The sequence below is a fragment of the Daucus carota genome, chromosome 3, assembly GCF_001625215.2.
Source record: "Daucus carota subsp. sativus chromosome 3, DH1 v3.0, whole genome shotgun sequence".
Lineage (NCBI taxonomy): Eukaryota > Viridiplantae > Streptophyta > Magnoliopsida > Apiales > Apiaceae > Daucus > Daucus carota.
In genome coordinates, this window is record NC_030383.2 from 35,031,011 (window position 1) to 35,050,421 (window position 19,411).

At 31.9% G+C, this 19,411-nt stretch overlaps 1 protein-coding gene and 1 long non-coding RNA gene across 2 annotated transcripts; one reads left to right on the forward strand and one right to left on the reverse strand.

The window, feature by feature from the left end:
- Positions 1 to 39: 39 nt before the first annotated feature.
- LOC108211288 (uncharacterized) lies at positions 40 to 2,995 on the reverse strand. The gene is made up of 3 exons (XM_017382847.2): positions 2,678 to 2,995; positions 547 to 738; positions 40 to 460 (listed from the first exon to the last, which is right to left on the reverse strand). Exons 1-3 carry the CDS (start codon positions 2,894 to 2,896, stop codon positions 302 to 304), a joined length of 570 nt encoding a protein of 189 aa, XP_017238336.1. The 5' UTR covers positions 2,897 to 2,995; the 3' UTR covers positions 40 to 301.
- A 12,132-nt stretch (positions 2,996 to 15,127) lies between these two features.
- On the forward strand, positions 15,128 to 18,490 carry LOC135151083 (uncharacterized). Its single transcript, XR_010289552.1, has 2 exons — positions 15,128 to 15,306; positions 17,093 to 18,490. It is a non-coding gene; the product is annotated as an uncharacterized LOC135151083 (long non-coding RNA).
- Positions 18,491 to 19,411: the final 921 nt, after the last annotated feature.

Genomic DNA, 19,411 nt, shown 5'->3' on the forward strand with positions numbered 1-19,411 from the left:
CATGGCAAACTACTATAATACATCAACACAAGCAAGGCATATGTAGCGAAAGTTTTGCAGAATACTTCCAATTTACAAGAGATCGCTTGCAAATGTTCAATATTTGCGACAAACTACATCCAGCATAGTGCATCTGGATGACTAATACAAGATTATGCATCTTGTATACCTGAATCATGTTTTTTTGTTACTCTCAAGTACGAGAGAATATTGGAGCTAAAAAGATGCACCGTAAAGTTTATGATAACAGGAATGTACCATATATACATAATACATATATGTTGACGGTATGCCTACAAAGTTAGTCTTCTTTTTTAACTTTCTTCCCGATCCAATTAGCAACAATGGGCGTCAGAGCTACGGTAGGAGGAAATCTGATTGGAGAGGCAGCTTTATGTGCAGCATAAGCCAAAGCAAAAGTCCCAACTTTCTGGCCTGTTTCATTTGTTGCAATTCCCAGCTGCAGAAAATGCATTTCAGTAACCTAAAGAGTCACGGTTTCTTGTATAGAATAGTGATAAACAGAACGCGTTCAAATGGACATACCTTCTGAAGTAGTGCTTGGACATCGACACCAGCACCAATCAGTACATAACAGAGTGAGAAGGATATCAAGGAGAGAGTAATGGAGGTGGCAAGATATGCTCCTCCATATTTTGCTAGAAGATCCTTTGCTTGATCTCCTTTGGATTTCTTTCCTTCATCGTTTTCATTTTCGTCCTCCTTTGAGCTGAATATCTGTAATGAACTTCGTATCAGTAGAAAAGAAACAAGTTTTAACTGTACTTGTTACTTCCTCAACTATATGATCCAGTATGAAACACATATTTTAAAGTACTGAGACTATCTTTACCCCAACTTCAAAATTGAACTTTTACACTTTTTGTATAAAAACTTATTCCAACTCCACGTCAAAACTTATATTCTTTTGGTGCAAACACTAAGATCGTGTGCTAAACACTAAGATCGTGTTCACTTGGAGAAATGGAATGAAAAATTATAAACAAGTAGCAGGGAGAAGGAAGAATGTGGGAGAGAAGTGAACTAATACAAGTAGAAATTTTTAATGATGAAGTTTGTAGGGAGCATAAGGAAGAAAAATGAAGCATTCCTTCCAAAATTGGCGGATATTAAGATAGTTAAGAAATGAATGAAAGAAAAAATAGAATATGAATTATCAACGTGACCCTGATAAAAGAGTAAATCTCTTTTCATTTTCTCCCAATTTCATTTCTTCTAAGTGAACACGACCCAAAAGATTACACCAAATTCGGAATAACACTATAATATGAGGTAATCTAGGATTTTTTCTTGGTGGTATGCTACCGACAATGAAATATATTTCAAAGTATATTTATGAGGGGTGAAATGATAATTCAAATTCGATATTTTTGGTTATCAAAGAAAGAGGGGAAGTGCCTTGCCAATTGCCATTAGGCTATCAAGAATCCTTCTAGAACTCTACTTGTGGATTGTAATTATTATGTTATATTACCTTATGTGCCTGTCAGATTTATTGAAGAGGAAGTACTCTAGAATAATAATCAAAGATCATTTTTCACTTTTAGAATGACCGGATCACTAATGTAATAGAAATCAAGTACAGATATCTCAAGTACAAACACAATTGCTAAAAATTGAAAATATAGTGTAACTTCTTCCCAAATTGCCTGACACAAGAGTGAGAGATTTTGGCGAATCACATAAAAAATTGGCATAAGGTACATATTCATTGTTTGCTATCACAAAAATAACCTTGTTTAACTTGATACATGCTTAGGATCTTAGGTGTTATGCATTTGGATACAGTTTATAAAGGAAAAACAAAGGATTGTAATCTTAGGTGCTCCGCCAAAAGTTATGAAATTAAATTTAAGATTTTAATAATATAAAGATTGACCAAAAATCAACAAAAAAGGTAATGGTTGAATATGCTGCAGATGATCTATGAAATATTATAAGATATGACCAACTTATCAGCAAGGATGCCACTATAGAGTACTCACTATAGAGTACTCAGGGATTCCGACTTGTGCCCTTAACCTTTTTCTTATATATAAATTTTCAATCATACAAATCCTATGCTAACAAGCACATGTCTCCTTGCTGTAGAAGAAGGGTAGTGGATAGGATTCACTGAATTTTGCTATAATCAACAATTTTGAATATTTACAAGTGCAATTTTGCTCTCCCCTTGGTAACATACCTTTGTAGGGCTATAGCTTGCTAGTAAACTTGAATGGGCTCGTTTAAACTCATCTCGACTCACAAGTAATCTTAACTAGAATTGTTCATTTTATGTGTCGAGCTCCACCATAGTATTGAGCTCGTTTAAATTATTCAGGCAACTCGCTTTGTCTACAAATATTCGAAATAAAACCCTTTTACAAGACATACTTCTCGACTCAAATACAAACTCTTACACTACTAGAACCGTTCTTCTTGATTGGAATTAATTATATTTGAAAATTCTGGCTACAACTAAAACGAATATATAGAAACAAATATTGGTATAGTCCTATAAAGTAAAATATCAATCCTATTCATCCTATGTACTTATAACCCAACTCAAACCGGGTCCGATTCTCGCTCATCCCGAGATGGATGCCAGTACAAGCATCTTACAAGTTGCATACAACTATAAGTCAAAAAACAACAAAAAAATTAGAGGGATTACCTTCCAGAGACCAGCTTCAAGGCCATACTTCTGAGTAACTTCATCTGGAGAACTAACTTGCTCTGTTTTCTCTTTAATAGCTCTGACCCTTGTCGTGTACTGATGATTCTGATTTGGGTTCTTGCTTATACTATTAAATTTGCAGATTCTGTTGTTAAATTCACAGTGGTTGAACAAACTAGTAGACAAGATTGGATTGTGTGCAAAACTTGTGGCCATTGTTGTCTTTACCAAATTTCTGATGAGATTATAAATAAGGTATGGAAGAAAGAAAATAAGTACTCTTGTTTTTCAAGTTTTCACCAACAACATAATAAATACTTAAATAGATAGAACTGGGTGTGAAATTTATACGAGGCACGAGGGCTTCGTAGAAACAGGGATCAGGAACTAATAAGATTTACTTAATTTTTAATTAAATTGAACTATAATCTACAAATAGATAAAATTATAATAAAAATATATAATTAATTATATAATGAATAATCAATTAACTAATTATTATGACAAATTAATATTAATTATCAATTTTTATTCCTGATACTATATATTAAATCTCGATTGATTAATATTCTTAATAAATTAATAAAATTCAGGGTACTACCTTATAACCCATGATATGCACGATGATTTATAACATATGTAATTTATCGTCTATATTTTAGATTTAATTGAAACAAAAACTGATCACACTGACTGAATTTTTAAATGTTTTGGCTTATTTGATAATAAAGAGTTTATTATATATATTAAGAAGACTCGTAGAATAATACCGACCGGCCGATAAAACTCGACCGACCAATAAAATTATCAATATTTTAGTTTTAATAATAATAATAATAATAATAATAATAATAATAATAATAATAATAATAATAATAATAATAATAATAATATAGTATAGTATAGTATAAATAGTTAATATAGATCCGTTTAAAGTGATAACATATCAACTGTTGTATATTAATAATTATATATAATAATATTATTTTTTTTATATGCATGTTATATGTGTTCTTTGTAGAAAATCGGTTTTTTAGTTAGGATTCAGAAAAAGATAACGTGTTGTAGTTAAAAAGGTAGTTGCTATATTGTTTAATGTTATTTTTTAATAATTGAGATTTTTAGTTAAAAAATATACAAAAGATAATAGTTTTATAAAACAGAGTTTGATAAATTACCGCTGACTGATGTCCGGATGTTCTTAACCTGCGAAAAAGTGGACTATGATCATGATCATTATTGTCTCTGAAAGGAGTTGCTGCAAAATTACATAACAAGCATCATTGTATGCAGGATTAAAATATTTGCTATATAGTTAACAAACTTGAGTATAAGCGAGAATCTCCTTTATTATGCATCTTTCACCCGTTGATGCAAATAGGCATCAAGTGCATTACGATGACAACGTGGCTTTGATTCTGACAGTGTAGTATTAGAAATTTGGTTGTTTAGAACATGTTTTGCACAACCAAAAACATGGTGTATAATTAAATCTCACCTCCTCCAAATTCATCCAAATTCATCATTTGAAGATCCTAAAACTCTTTTTCAAGTTGTTATCAAAGTTTTTTAAAAGATCAAAATACACACATTACAAAATTATATTCTACTAATTAATATCATGGATCAATGGAATCGACTATACCTCCGTTTAAATCGTTTCCAGACGTGTCATCATCAAAGTCGTCCATCAATTAACTTATTGAATCCTTACAATTATACACAAAAGGAGTTTCATTACAGTTATACACTCATGATAAAACATGCGACATCGTAATGGATTACGACTCCTATCTAAAAGAATTTGGTTCTACGGCATCATCAATGTTGAATCTAAACATGACAGTAATCATTCCAATATATCAGATTATCTAGCAAAATCGAAGATAAGTGTGAGGTTTGAATTGCTACTCACTGTACATGATTGATACGTGGTTAAAATCACACGTTTATTACCTTGATTTTGTTCCATCTGTCATACAAAAATTAAACAGTTTCCAGAATAGTGCACGTTAATAACAACAAGCATTAGGTAGATAGATTGGTATGCACATAAGTTGTATCTTAATTATCCATTTAGTGAATGGGTAAAATATTTATTAAATGGGTTAGATATGTGAAAGGATTGGTAAAAAAATTTACCCATTAGTCGAATGTTAGTTATTTTGAAAAGCTTTCACTCGTAATCATTAAGAGTATATTGATTTAGTATAATTTAGACACATGTTTTGCTTAATTGATACTCCCTCTGTCCCAACATGTTCTTTACGTTAATATTTTGGCACGTATTTTGAGACTCCTATAAAGTATACTTTCATAATACATTTTTTTAAAAAAAAATTCCTAAATAAAAGTTTGACGTTTAAACTTTTATTCAAAAAAAGTTTAAAAATATGGAACTATAGAAGTCTCAAATTCCGTGTACGCAGTGAACGTAAACAACCGGCTCGAACGGAAGGAGTAGTTAAGATACTCAAATTACGCATGAGCCACATTATTTAACTACACATCTTGAAGTCACTGTGTTATCAACATTGCGCACTGTACCATTCCAAGGTCAAGCTATGATAAACAACACTAAGGGGGTGTATTGGATTAGGATTTTAATGGATTTTTTTGGATTTTTGAAATCTGAAGGTATTCTCGATTGGGATTTGAAAATATGCTTTAAAATCTACATGTATTCAATTGGGATTTGAAAATATGTATTAAAATCCGCAAGCTTTCAATTGGGATTTGAAAATATGCTTTAAAATCTGCAGGTATTTCAATTGGGATTCTGAAAAATCAATCGAAATCTCTGGACATCCAAATATTCAAGGATTTTATTGCATCGCTGATTTTGAAGCATTTGGAGAAGATTTTATATGTATAATTTGCATCATGAAATCGGGCATCAAGAGGTAAGATTTCATTGCATTGACAAATTAGCAGATTCGAGAATGAAATGAAAAAAAAATAATCAAAGTACAGAATCACTATATATATATATATATATATATATATATATATATATATATATATATATATATATATATATATATATATATCATATTCCTCTCATCACTTTCACTACGGGCTTTTCTTCAACAGCTTTCACTTTCTCTTCAGCGGCTTTCTTTTATCACAGGTACATGTAAAACCCCACTATCATATGTTTGTGTCTTTTTGTATGCTTTTCGTATATATTTGTTATAAATAACCCGCATATACATGTTTATCTATTTGTTTGGTATTGTATGTGTTAATGATGAGTCATTTTACATGTTGATAATGCACTAGTATTATGGATGATGCACAAATTATTAAAACGAAAAGGTTATAGTCAATGGACTCAGGAAGAGAGCAAAGCACTATTAGAAATTATGGTTGATGCTGCAAATCGAGGATGACGTGACAATAGTGGTGTCTTTACTGAACAAATCGTGGAAGATAGAATTCATCCCGCTCTTAACCAAAACTTGGCTGTAATAAAACTTATTACCATTATTATAGTCAACTAAAATGGTTTAAAAGCTGATGGATCTCTTATTCAACTCTTTTGAAATGTAATTCTGGTTTTGGTTATAACTCAATTTCAAAGAAGTTTACTGTTAGGCCTTGATTTGAATCAATAGACTTAAGCGGAAGTTATCTATTGATCAATCGAATGTCGAATAAGCTAGAATAATCAACAATCAAGATTCAATTTAACTCAGCTCTTATTGATCACTTACAAGAACTGTTACAATACACTCTCAAGAAAACAACATTCTCAGAAGCTGCTAGGTTACACAAAATATTACTCGTGTTTGTGCTTCTTACTCTCCTAATCTTAAGACCTAATAATCTGTGTTTATATAGTACACAGCTTCTACAATTATTGACTTGATTTACTCAACCACAAGCCTATATCTATAAATAAGCTACTCAATCTTCTTCTTTTCCTTCTCAAACTCAATCTCTAGATACTGATTATACTCGATACTGATCAAGTATCCGCTTACTGATGTGGTTCTATCAGTTGCTGATGCGGCCATCAGTTTCTGTCAACTGCATTGTTCCTTGTCGCTTCATTGTGATGATCTCCTGATGCATAAATGATACTTCGTACGTAACATTTACCGCTCCCAATGAAGTATGGGATGACTACCTAAAGGTGAATCCAAATCTCATATCTATATTTTATAAGCGTGATAGTAGTCCAACGATTTTGAGTAATATTGTTAATTTTGGACAGGCTCATCCAAAAGATAAAAGGTTGCGCGATGGGTTATCCGATGATTATGAGGACTTCCTAATTGCTTTGGAGGCGGTGTCGCAATTGGTAAAAATTCGATTAGATTGGGTAATGCTACTGATGCAAGGACATTACAAGCTAGTGAAGTGCAAGACACGTGTACCGATGACTTGACTTATGATCTTGAGGAGTTTGAACAGAACAATTCGTCACTGATGGGTTCTTCTGAAGTTTTTGAGTTGCCCAAGAAAAAACTTCCAACGAAGAGGCAGAAGCGAGCACGAGGGAAGTTCTAACTCAAGTAGCAACAATCTTAAAAGTGATAACTTAGAAAATCTTGCTAAACTCACCATAAATTTTAAAGGGGTTTATGTCTTATTGCAAAAAAAGGAAAGTGAAAGGGTGTATACAGCTTGGGTAGCTATTAAGGAGGTGCCAAATTTAAGTGAAGATGTTCGTTTAGAGGCATATAACTTGCTTGACACCAAAACGAAAAAGGATGGTTTATTGAGAACGACTCCCGAAGAAAGACCAAATTGGATATTTCGCATGATGGGCAAATAATAATCTTTATAATTTTATTTTACAACTATTGAATAATTGTTAATAATCATTGACATTGAGTTGGAAGAAGTTCCCTCTGATTGGGTATATGATTATCAGAGTTTAGTTAGAATAAAATTACGATGGCTATCTTGCTTTATTTTAATTCATTTTTATTGATAATCCTGGAATATCGCTGATCATTTTTATATGCTTTGGTTGTGGTGATTGGGTGTATGAATTATGTGATTGTCAAATCTACTGATATGCTTTACTTTTTACATCTTCATTCATTTCTACATGTACAGATCTCTCTAATTGTTGCAGACCATGTCTGTAATTGGTGGATGTCGGATAAAAAATGGATTCTGACTATTGTTGGGCTACTTAGACAAGCTACATTTAAAACTACCAAACTTGGATCTTCAGGTGCTTTCTCCTTAACATTTTTAGATTATCATGTAGTGGGTTAGGTAGCTTGCTGAACATGTCTATATATGGGACATCTGTCTGTCATTGGCCATAAGGTGTTAAATTGTTGGCAATTAATTAATAAAAAATTGAGCAGCAAAATCCCAGGATCTTTCTTGTTTTCAAAAGTAAGTACTTTTTCATTAATTTGAGACTGCTACTTCTTAGTCTGAAATTCTGAGCTGCTGGCTAGTCAGAGATAAGTCGAGTACAGCAGGAGATAAATAAGACTTGTGTTTATATGCTTTACTTAAATTGACTTCTACTTTTATGTTAGTCACCACTAGGCCTTAAGAACAAATAAGAAGATTCTAAAAGAAACTAGAGAATTTATAATGTCTCTGAAGTGCATAGTTTGTACTTCATTTTCTTTCTTCCTTTCATGAACATGGAATTTTTTTGTGTTTCTGTCTTTGTTGAACCTGTTTGTTAAAAAGTACTCTAATAATTATGTTCAAATACCTTGTAGAACTAATATATCAGTAAAATGAGTCCTATCATTGTACGAATCGAGAAATGACCTGCATTTTTTAATGTCAAGTTATTGCACAGCTTGTTTTGGGATTAGCACCACTCTTAAATGTTAATTAAGTTCGAAAATTGAATTGATATATGTGTTTCATTAGTGTCAGATTAAGTTTTGTTGTCTTGTATATGGAGAAATTTGATGCATCATAGACATGAAACCAATGACAGAGGAAACGAGGGAATAACCTGTTATGTTGCAGTAATTCGAAGTCTAGTTCCTTAAATCTTGATACACTAATAGAAGTCTCCTTACATATGGCATTGACATATTCTAGGAGGGATCTAACATAGCCCACACAAAGATCAGACTTGCGAGCATATATTCTAGGAGAGATTATTTAAGTATGATACATGAACCTATCCACCGTTCTCTTACACGACGGCCAGTAACGAGACTCAGGTATCGTTTTGTAAATAATTTGATGAAGGAAGATCCACATAATTTTCGTGATTACACAGAATGTATCATAATGTCTTTCTCAAGCTGTGTAATATAATAAGAGAAGGAGCTTCTTTGGAAGATACAAGATTTGTATCTGTTGAAGAAATTGTAGCTACCTTTTCACTAATTGTGGGACACAATGATCGCTATTCTAAGGTCAGGCAAATGTTTAATCACTCACATTTTGCAACTAGTACAAATTTCAACAAAATTCTAAAGGCTTTGAACACTATAGCACCATAATTGATGGTAAAGCCTGGAGGTGTTTCTTTTAAAATTTCAGAGAGTAAAAGATTTTATCCTTACTTTAAGGTACCATTTTAATTGTAATCTATTATTCTAACCATGATTTGATTTAATTTCGAAACTCTAATTTTTTTCGTGGATATAAAATATTTTTTAGGATTGTGTTGGTGCAGTTGATGGAACTCATATCCCAGCTATGGTACGAGGTCGTGAAGTAAGTAGCTATCGTAATGAGCATGACTTTAATTCTCAAAATGGTTTAGCTACTTGCAACTTTGATTTGGAATTCATATACATACTTAATGGATGTGAAGGTTCGGCACATGATTCTAAATTGTTAAATGATGCATTATGAAGAAGAAATGAATACCAATATTCGTTGGTCTAATATAAATGATTGTTTAATTTATTGTATATCTCACACTTTCGTATTATACACTTTATTTTCAGGAAAATATTTTTTTGTAGATTGTGGATTTGCTAATCGTTGTCAGTTTTTAGCTCCTCTGTGTGGTGTCCGATATCATCTAAAAGATTTTGATGGTGAAGGTCGTCACCCAAAAAATGCAAATGACCTTTTTAATCTCCGTCATTCATCTCTGAGAAATGTGGTTGAGTGAATTTTTGGTGTATTCAAGTCAAGGTTCACGATACTTGAAGTAGCATCTCCATTTTCATTGCAAACACAAGCAGAGTTGGTATTAGCTTGTGTTGGATTACATAATTTTTTTCAAAAAGAATGCCTCTCTGATGAATTTTCGGTTGAAAGTACATATGACCAATTTTCAGACATGGATGATGATTTTATGAACCAAATCTTCTAAGTCAACAACAACGGGAAGAAGCTAATAACTGGAGAGCTAGCTACCATTGCAAATTCGATGTGGAATAATAGACCTAGTACCACTACAAATGAGGACGAAGGGGATAACGTGGAGAAAGGGGATAACGAGGAGGAGAATGATGAAGAACACATGCACTGATGAGTGACTTAGATATTTATTCTCTTATTAAATATTATTTTATATAGCATTTTATAATATATCTGGTGTTTTTTAAAAGACAAGTGTGTCTTTTTTATAATAAAATATCATGTTCTATATATATATATATATATGAATGTCATGTGTATTCAATTAGATTATTGAAATAAATAGGTACCAATTGGGATTTTTTTTAAAAAAAATCTCATTGAATCTCATAGAATCCATACAATAAAATCCAACGAAATCCACATAGACTGAAAAAGAACCCATATAAAATCTATATAAAATGAAAAAGAATCCATAGATTTTAAAAATCCAATATAATTCATAGATGTAGGCAATGGCCTAAGGCCCCCCTATAAAGAGGCCCCAAAATTCATAATTTATATATATGATGAATTAGTTTTATGATATGAAAAAAAAATAATAATAGATTAGAATTAATATCTAAATCTTGTAAAAAAATTGAAATTTTTTGTGTTCAATTGTTTTTTTAAAAAATAATAATTAAATTTTAATATTGATATTCTTAGTCGTTTTTTTTTTTTGCCAACTTAATAAATATATTGGTTAAATCTTAAGTCTAATAAATATGTGAATTATTGTTTTATTAATGATGTGTATTCGCGAACATAAGTTTTAGTTCTCAAAAATAAAATAAAAATATTAAATATTTTATTATATTTTTATGTTTTCCTTTCAGTTCATTTGATTTATGAATTCTGATTTTAAAACAAAATATTTTCATTATAATATTAAATTATATACAACAATCCACGTATGTTTAGTACGCACACATCATATTACAAAATCACAGTGAATATTAACCTATAATGTTAAATAATATTTGATTTTTTGAAGATTAGGCCTCATTCTAGAATTTGCCTAAGGCCCCTAATTTCTTGTGTCGGCCCTGAAAAATATAAACATTAATTTCTCCCTGACTACCCCTAAATAAGAGTATAAATATATATTATTCCATTATCTTTCCGTTCAAGGAAGAAACTTGCCAATGGAAATTCTGCACCGTAAAAAATTATTTCAGAATTAAAAACCCGAATCCCTTTTTTGAGGTTAAGTTCATCTTGAAATATTAATGTTCATCTTGAAATATTAATTGATGATTTGTAATTCAGTATTGTAGTTTATCAATGCAATTGCTAGATCAATTACAAAGTATTATGAAAACGGCTCAATATCTGTAATGTATAGTATAGTGAACAACTCTTAACAGAGCAATTGCATTGTTAAGAGTTGTAACACATATGTACATAATACTAATAATGTGGATAGTTTGGAATATAGTCAACAAGTAAACACTAGAATCAACATAATCAAGTAGTTAATTAAGAAAAACTTAAAATAACTTACAAATACATCCATCCCAAAATTAGAAAAGCTACATAAGTCAAATACATTTCAGCCCTTTGCAAGGCCCCCCGTTGCACTGGAGTTACATAGCTGAAAAGACATACAAAACTAAATTCTTGAATCATGGAGGCTAACATAAAATTACACAAAAATCCCGGCACTCCAAGAACACGCTAGCATGGAGTCCAACACCTTGCTGCCTGCATGATTACAGTGGATAGAGTGGATGTTGTGGCGCCTCCGAGAACTTGACTGCAAAAAAGCATTAGTCTCCCAACCAAGTAGTCAACATAGTAGTATGTACAACAACGTGCAACTTACACTTCTGAATCGAAAAGGTCCCGGAGGCTTCTTGGTAGTGATTTCTCTGTCAAAAAAACAAGAAACATTAGTTGCCCAACCAAGTTTAAAACTTTGTGTGGCCCAATCAAAGGCGCATACGGTTCCCGGTTCCTGCAATCAGAAGCATTAGTAGTATGAAATACGGTGTTACTCCAGGGCAAAAAGGCTATTACCTGGTTCCTTAGGAAGAGACATGTAGCAGTCAGTATATTTCCAGTGCCATTGTGGACCGACATCCTTTATAGGCACTGCCAAAGCCCATGCACAAATGTCAAATCAGAATGTTGGAAAAAGGCGTAATAGTGCCACCCCATTGAAGCAAAATCCTAAAAAGAGGCCTAATAGTAGTACAGACAAGCCAGAACAAAATCCCAAGTTCAAAGAAAATTGACTGATGAGTACAATTCCAATTACACTTGTAAGGCACGAACAATGAGGACTTGTATTAGGAAGAATTGCTCAAAACTTGTTCCTGATTCTTCACAAATTATGACAAAATGTGGTTGTTATTAAATCATGCAAGCAAGTTTTAAATTTTGACTTGGTAAACACAGCAGGAGACTGATGTAATTTATTTCAAGTCGAAGATAATGAAGCTGTAAATTTAGACTTAGTTAAAAAAAAGTGGAGAAACAATGCTCTTCCCCAATTTATCGTAAGACATTCAAGAGCTTAAAAGATATCCAAGTAAGTATCCCAAATTTCCCGAATATCGACAAAAAAAATAAGAAGGCTGAGGAGACTTGTACATATACTTGAATCTTCTTGTAGGAATGTGAAAACTGCTGAAGCTGGGAAGATATCTGATAAGGGCATGGAAAAGAAAACTCGTCCCATTCTGAATATGAAGCTAGATGGCAACTCTCAAGAGAGCTATACCTCATTGAAAAGGCTAGATATGTACTCGTTTGTAAAAATGAAGAGGAGATTGGGCGGAAGTACTCAAAGGCCCTTCATAAATATAACATCGTTTCCTAAGGAGGGTCCATCACAACTCCATATAAGTGATGAGGATTTTACCAAGAATCATGACACTAAAGTTGGCAAAAGAGTTAGACTTGCAACCAAAGAAAAGGGTGACAAAAAGAGATGGAAGAAACTAAAACCCTCTAGTGATAATCATGGCCAAGTTGTGCTGCGAGAACAAAATGTGGGCACAATTGATTCTCAAAAGAAACACAAATTTCGTGCAAAGGTTGATCTTGATCAGGATTCGAAGTTTATTTTCGTGCAAAAATAATTACATATCATCATTTAATATTTTCAAGATGAACTTAACCTGAAAAAATAAGAGCTGTATATATTGCCCATTCGAGTTTTTAATTCTGAAATAATGCTTTATGGTGCAGAATTTTCATAGGCAAGTTTCTTCCTTGAATTGAAAGAAAATGGAATAATATATATCTATACTCTTATTTAGGGGTAGTCAGGGTTTATATTTTTCAGGGCCGGCTCAAGAAATTAGAGGGCCTTAGGAATATTTTAGAATGAGGCCTGTTCTTTAAAAAATCAAATATTATTTAATTAATATTCACTGTGATTTTGTAATATGATGTGTGCTTAATATAGATAACTAAACATACATGGATTGTTGTATATAATTTAATATTATGATGGAAATATTTTGTTATTAAAATCAGAATTCATAAATCAAATCAACTGAAGGGAAAACTGAAACATATAATAAAATATTTAATATTTTTATTTTATTTTTGAGAACTAAAACTTATGTTCACGAATACACATCACTAATAAAACAATAATTCACATATTTATTAGGCTTAAGATTTAACTAAGATATTTATTAAGTTGGCAAAAAAACAAAAAAAAAACAACTAATAATATCAATATTAAAATTTAATTATTATTATTTTTAAAACAATTGATTACACAAAAATTTTCAATTTTTTTACAAGATTTAGATATTAATTCTAATTTATTATTACTTTTTTCATATCATAAAACTAATTCATCATATATATATATACTAGCTTATAACCCGTGCAATGCACGGGCGGTTATAAAATTGTTATTTTATCGTATATATTTTAACTTAAACTAATATTTATGTGAGAATAAAATTATGATAGAATGATATGATTAAATAGATTTTTTATTTAACAGATGGTAAATTCTTAATAGTTAATTTCGTCAAATGCCTAATTAAAAATTATGTCGAACATATATATTTTACTGAAAATGTTAAAATATGTTTTTTTTCATGTTATAATTTAAGGAGATCTATAAAATCAGATATAAATCAACCAATCAATCTTTTCATATTTCGTTATCGATAATTAACAATATAGTATGGAACATCTTAAGTTAAAAGAGACGCGTAAAATCAAATACCTGTAATGACCCGGATTTTAAAAATATTTTTATTAATATTATAAATGATTTTCTTAAAAAGAAAGGAATAAGATTTAATATTTTATTCCAGTTTAATGAGTTTTCAAGGTTTTATATTTAAACCCCGGGTTATTGTGTTATTGATAAATAATTGTAATTTCAAAATGGATTTTCATATAAAAATTCTGTATGAATATTATGTGAGTATATGTGTTATGTGATGAAGTGGTAGTGGTGAATTTGTTTGTTAATTAGTTATGATTAATTATTAATATTATATGATTAATATATGAATTTTTGTGAATTTTGTGTTATCCAGTTTATTGAGCTGACTGCTCATATGTGTTCGTATCTGAGAGATTTCAATTTCTATATGCTCAGGAGAAAATATAGTTTATTTGGATATTTTCATATCGATTTATGGAATGTTAGATGATTTTATAATCGATTTACGGATTTAATTGCGTATATTTATATTTATTGATTAATTATTTGACTTCCGTAAAACCGTCCACTCGTAACGAGGTAGTAAATTTTCTTCCCGGAAGTTTCAACAAAACTGACCTTTAGCCTAATTTGAATATTCCGGACACTTTTCGTGTTTTGACTTTTTCGATCCGGAGTACGGTTTTTCCCGGAGTCGGTCCGGCGGAGTTTTGCGGGTATTTGAATTGTTGATAATTATCCAGTTTGTCTCGATAAACGTGAACCGAGATATTTTCTTCATCCTTATCATGTAATAATTGCAGTGGGACCCGCAGACCAATAATTGAGTTAAAAAGCCCCGTTTTGATGATTATCTTGAAAACTAGTACCGATTGGACCCCACTTTCTTAATATAAAGATATTAAATACGTATTTTCATGTCATAAACGATCCAAAGGGGTACCAATTCTTTGTAAATATAAATATACCTTTCTAGAGCTTATTTTCACCCGTAAAATCATTTCACCAGTTTCTCTGCACGAATACCGAGAGAAACCGAGCGGCGTTCTTCGTGTTCTTCATAATCAAACGTGGATTTGAAGGCGTTATTGGAGTCAGAATCAAGCGTGCGAATAGTCAAATCGAAGATATCGAAGAGTAGAATCTATATCTGCAATCAAAAACAACCTGAGATTCACAGGTAGGGAGTAATTGAAGCTTTAAATTTCGAATTAATATGATTTAAATAGTGAATTTTTGCAAACGTGTTTGTTTGATTGTTTTGATGATTCCATGTTGTAGAGCATGTTTTCCTCGTCATTTTGGTATATTATACGTTGAATTTGGAGTTCGGAAACATATAGAAATCTGTGTTTAATTCTCGGAAAGTGTTCTTGAGTTCGTTTGAATGTTTTTAATTGAAAAACAGGGGTTTCATTTTGGCTTAATCTGGGTGTATTTGGTTGTCACCCCTGTGTTTAGCATGTGAAAGGGGTCGTGTAGGTGTAATCGGAAGTGGTGAACGACGCGGTTTTGAGCCGCCGGAATCTGAGAAACAGTCCCGCCGCCGGCGGGATTGTTCTTCCTTTTTCCGGCCAAAACACGCTGAGTTGAGTGGTGTTGACGCGATATGCATGTTTCTGGTGGTCCGTATTTGAGTTCTGCAGTTTCTGGTGGGGAAAGGAGCATTGAAACGCCGATTCCGGCGTTTTCCGGCGACTGTGGGGGGGGTACCGCTGCAAAAGTGCAGTTTGGTACCCCAACTTTTAAAAATGATGAAGTTTTTGTACCGAGGTTTCATTTCTGACAAAGAGCCCCCTGAACTTTTGAAATGTTGCAGTTTAAACCCTGCGACAAAGTTTTAAAAGTTTACACTTTAAACCTTTTGAATTTAATTTTCAAAAATTGTTTTATTTAATTATTTTAAATTTCAAAAATTGTTTTTAAATATTTGTTTATTCAAAAATAAATCTAATTTGATTTGTTAATTAATTTTAATTAGTAATTAATTATTTTAATTAGTCAATTAATTTAAATATTAATTGATTAATTATTTTAATTAATTATTAATTGATTTTAATTGATTAATTAATTGGATTTAATTAATCCTTTTTGATTTAAAAATTCCGAAAAATAGTTTCGAGCTTTAAAATATTTTTACAAATTATTTTCAAGGCTCGATAATTGTTTATGAATGATTTCAAGTCCAATTTCAAGTATTTGGGATTTGATTATTTATTCGAAAAGTGATTCTTTTATCGATTTTAATTCCGAAAAATGTTTAAAAATTCCAGAAAATTCCCGAAAAATCATTTTAAACCCAGGAAGTGATTTGACATCAATTGGGATGGGAGACTTAATGTGTAATGTGTTGTCTGCTATTGGTTGGATGTCTTATGTGTCGATATAATAGTGAGAAAACGGTTTTAAACATATCTTTTGATCCGTAAGTCGGAATCGAGTGAAACGGAAGAGAGATGAAAGCTTATAAAGTCTAGTTTGATATGACATAATAATATGATGGAGTCGAGAATGTGAATAATTGTTGATTAATGTGCACAATGTGATTATATGTTATTTGATTGCTATTAATTGATGAGTACGTGATATATATGTCTATTCCTGATATTATATATGTGATAAATGACTTATATGACATAGTGTCATGATTTGATTAATATTGGATAAGAACATATGGATTATGGTGATTGGATTTGGTTGGTTGATTGTTGATGGAGATAGGATAACATGTGGATAGTCTAATAAATAGACGAGATGCTGTCAAATTTTCGATAGGACTTATATGATAACTGATTTGTGATATGTTATGTGGAATATGACTTGACTATATGGTAGAGTCAAAGCATGATTACGTGTTAAGTGATATGTGATAAGTTTAAAGGGGTATATAAGTGGGTATCGATATGCGTGATATGTATATACGATCGATTGATTAGTGATTATATTATTATCTTATTCTCGTTAAGGATTGGACGAGACGTGGATGACCGAAGACGTTCAGAAGGACAAGTGGTGTTCCAAAGCGAATAAAGAATGAGTCGAGTAAGCGAAGTGCTGTGGCGAATAGAGTATAGCTAGAGATGGTCTAGAGATTATAAGATGCATATATTGTGAAAGTGGAAAGTTGAGAATGAGCTGTGAGACGGGAGTCAGATTTAAGGCAAGTATCCTATACCCTTCTTTTGGATATCTTGCGATTATTCTGATCCATTATTCTCGTATGTGTTGCAAATATTCGTTCCTCTCTTTTTCATATTTGGCAAGTGCAAATATTTTTATCCATCCTTTTCTAATCCTCAAAAATTCAGATAATTCCAGTTTTACAAATTAATTCGAAGTTCAGATTGTCATTGAAGCATGTGTTGCTCAGTGATGATTAGAACCTAGAATGACTTGGGATCTTCTTGATTATTCAACCCGCCATTGTCATGCTGGTTTAGCAGGCTAAATTCAGTTGCTTAGCCGATAATGGAGGATACTGAATAGTTAAGGATTTCCTGGATTATGATTTATGGAAGGATGGACTCTGGTTTATGAAAAGTTGATTATCAAATGTTTGATTTGGAATTATTTTATCATGGATATTGATTGTGGTTATGTTCTGTTGTTATACGTTGACCTGTTATTGAATTATAGAATTGGATTATTGTTTTTATATAAACCTGTGGACCAGATTCGTGGTCATGTTAGGCCAATGAGTGCCTTGGATCCAGTGATAGAGCATGGCGGGGCCTGCTCGGGGTTAGTGCGGAACTGATCAGCTGCCTAACCTTGGTTTTAATTAAAATGTAATAGTCCAATTCAATAATTCTTTGGAAAGATTGAATTTCTCAGTTTAAATGATGCAAGGTATTGTAAATCATTCTATACAATACCATGAACTCATGAACTCAGGTTGAATTCTCTTATATCTTGAACTCGTGAACTTCTGTTATATCATTTCAGAACTATCATTGTTTATTATTACTTGCTGAGCATTGTTGCTCACCCTTGCTATTCCTTTCTAACCATTTCAGAAAGGCTGAAAGATAAGATGATTGATTGAGATTGTGGATAAGGCTAATGCTAGGCGAGGAGACAGAGTTGAGGATCCAGTGGTCGAGGAGTATTCAGGAAAGTTGATAAGGTTGGTGCTAGCTAGAGTTATGCTATGAAGTTTCAGATGTAAGTCATGGCTGGAGTAAGTTGACAGTGATTCTTCTTATCGAAGATGATCTGATTTGGTAAGGGATGTTGTGTAGTATTAGTGGTGGATTCTAATTTCAATACTGTAACCTGGAAGCGATCCTGTTGTTTTTGGGGGTTAAAATGTTCTCTTTCGAATCAGCTATTAAAGTTTAAATGTTCTCTGAAAAGTTCTTTTATGATGGTTTTCAAATTTAAAATTCAGGTTTTGAAATCATTTGATTTATGTTCTCATACAAATCTTTTATTAAATGTTTCAAGTTTTAAATTCTTGTGGATTTTCATTATCTTTAATAAAAATACAGGGTTTCACAAGTGTTTTAAAAAGGGTTTTGTGTGGTGACGTCAGAATCCAGACCCCCGGATTCCTGGACTGTCACAGTTGGTATCAGAGCAACAGGTTATAAGTATTTGAAATTAGAATATAGATCATAGTTATAGGTTTTCTAGAGAAGAATGTTGGGTGACCTCGGATAGAGGTATTGTGAGACTATTTAGAAATAGTCTAGGGATGTGATAGAGAAATAGAATCTAGTTAAATGATTAAGTTGAGTGCATAAGTTTAAAGAGATTTTGATTCCTAAGTTAGACATATGATTTTTAGTATGTTGACTAATTGAGATGATGAATTGTGAGAAAGGTCAGTATTAGACCTATACAGAAGAGTTTGATAATGAATGACTGAGTTGAAAATGGTGAAAATGCAGAGTTCAGAGTATTCTGACTATACTGCATATTTGAAATTAGATTATTGTATTGATTTGAGGATGATATAAATGCATGGTTCATAGTATGTTGACCATGTCAGATATTTGAAAGATGTATATTGTTTTGGAGTGAAGATATGAACAGTAAGTGTAGAGTATGAGTTGTATTGGATTAGAAGGAGAGATTGGTAGATAGAGGTTGATAGGTGAGAAGTGAATGATAGAGAGTACGTGGAATTGAGTCCAGTTATTAGAGATGATGTCTACAAGTAAGTTAGAACGTTAGTTCTCGACGACTACGCTTTAAGTTAAGCGGGACAAGGTGGGCCCATAACCCACAGGTTGACGAGTCAGAAAATAGAAGATACGCTACGTGTCGTGCTATGGAATTCA

Bases quoted from the DNA above. Each gene is read 5' to 3' on its own strand.
- LOC108211288 (XM_017382847.2), bottom strand. From the start codon at position 2,896: ATGGCCACAAGTTTTGCACACAATCCAATCTTGTCTACTAGTTTGTTC. The intron at 739-2,677 runs GTAATCCCTCTA...AGTTCATTACAG, and splicing joins TTGAAGCTGGTCTCTGGAAG to ATATTCAGCTCAAAGGAGGA. The intron at 461-546 runs GTATGTCCATTT...CATTTTCTGCAG, and splicing joins TCCAAGCACTACTTCAGAAG to CTGGGAATTGCAACAAATGA.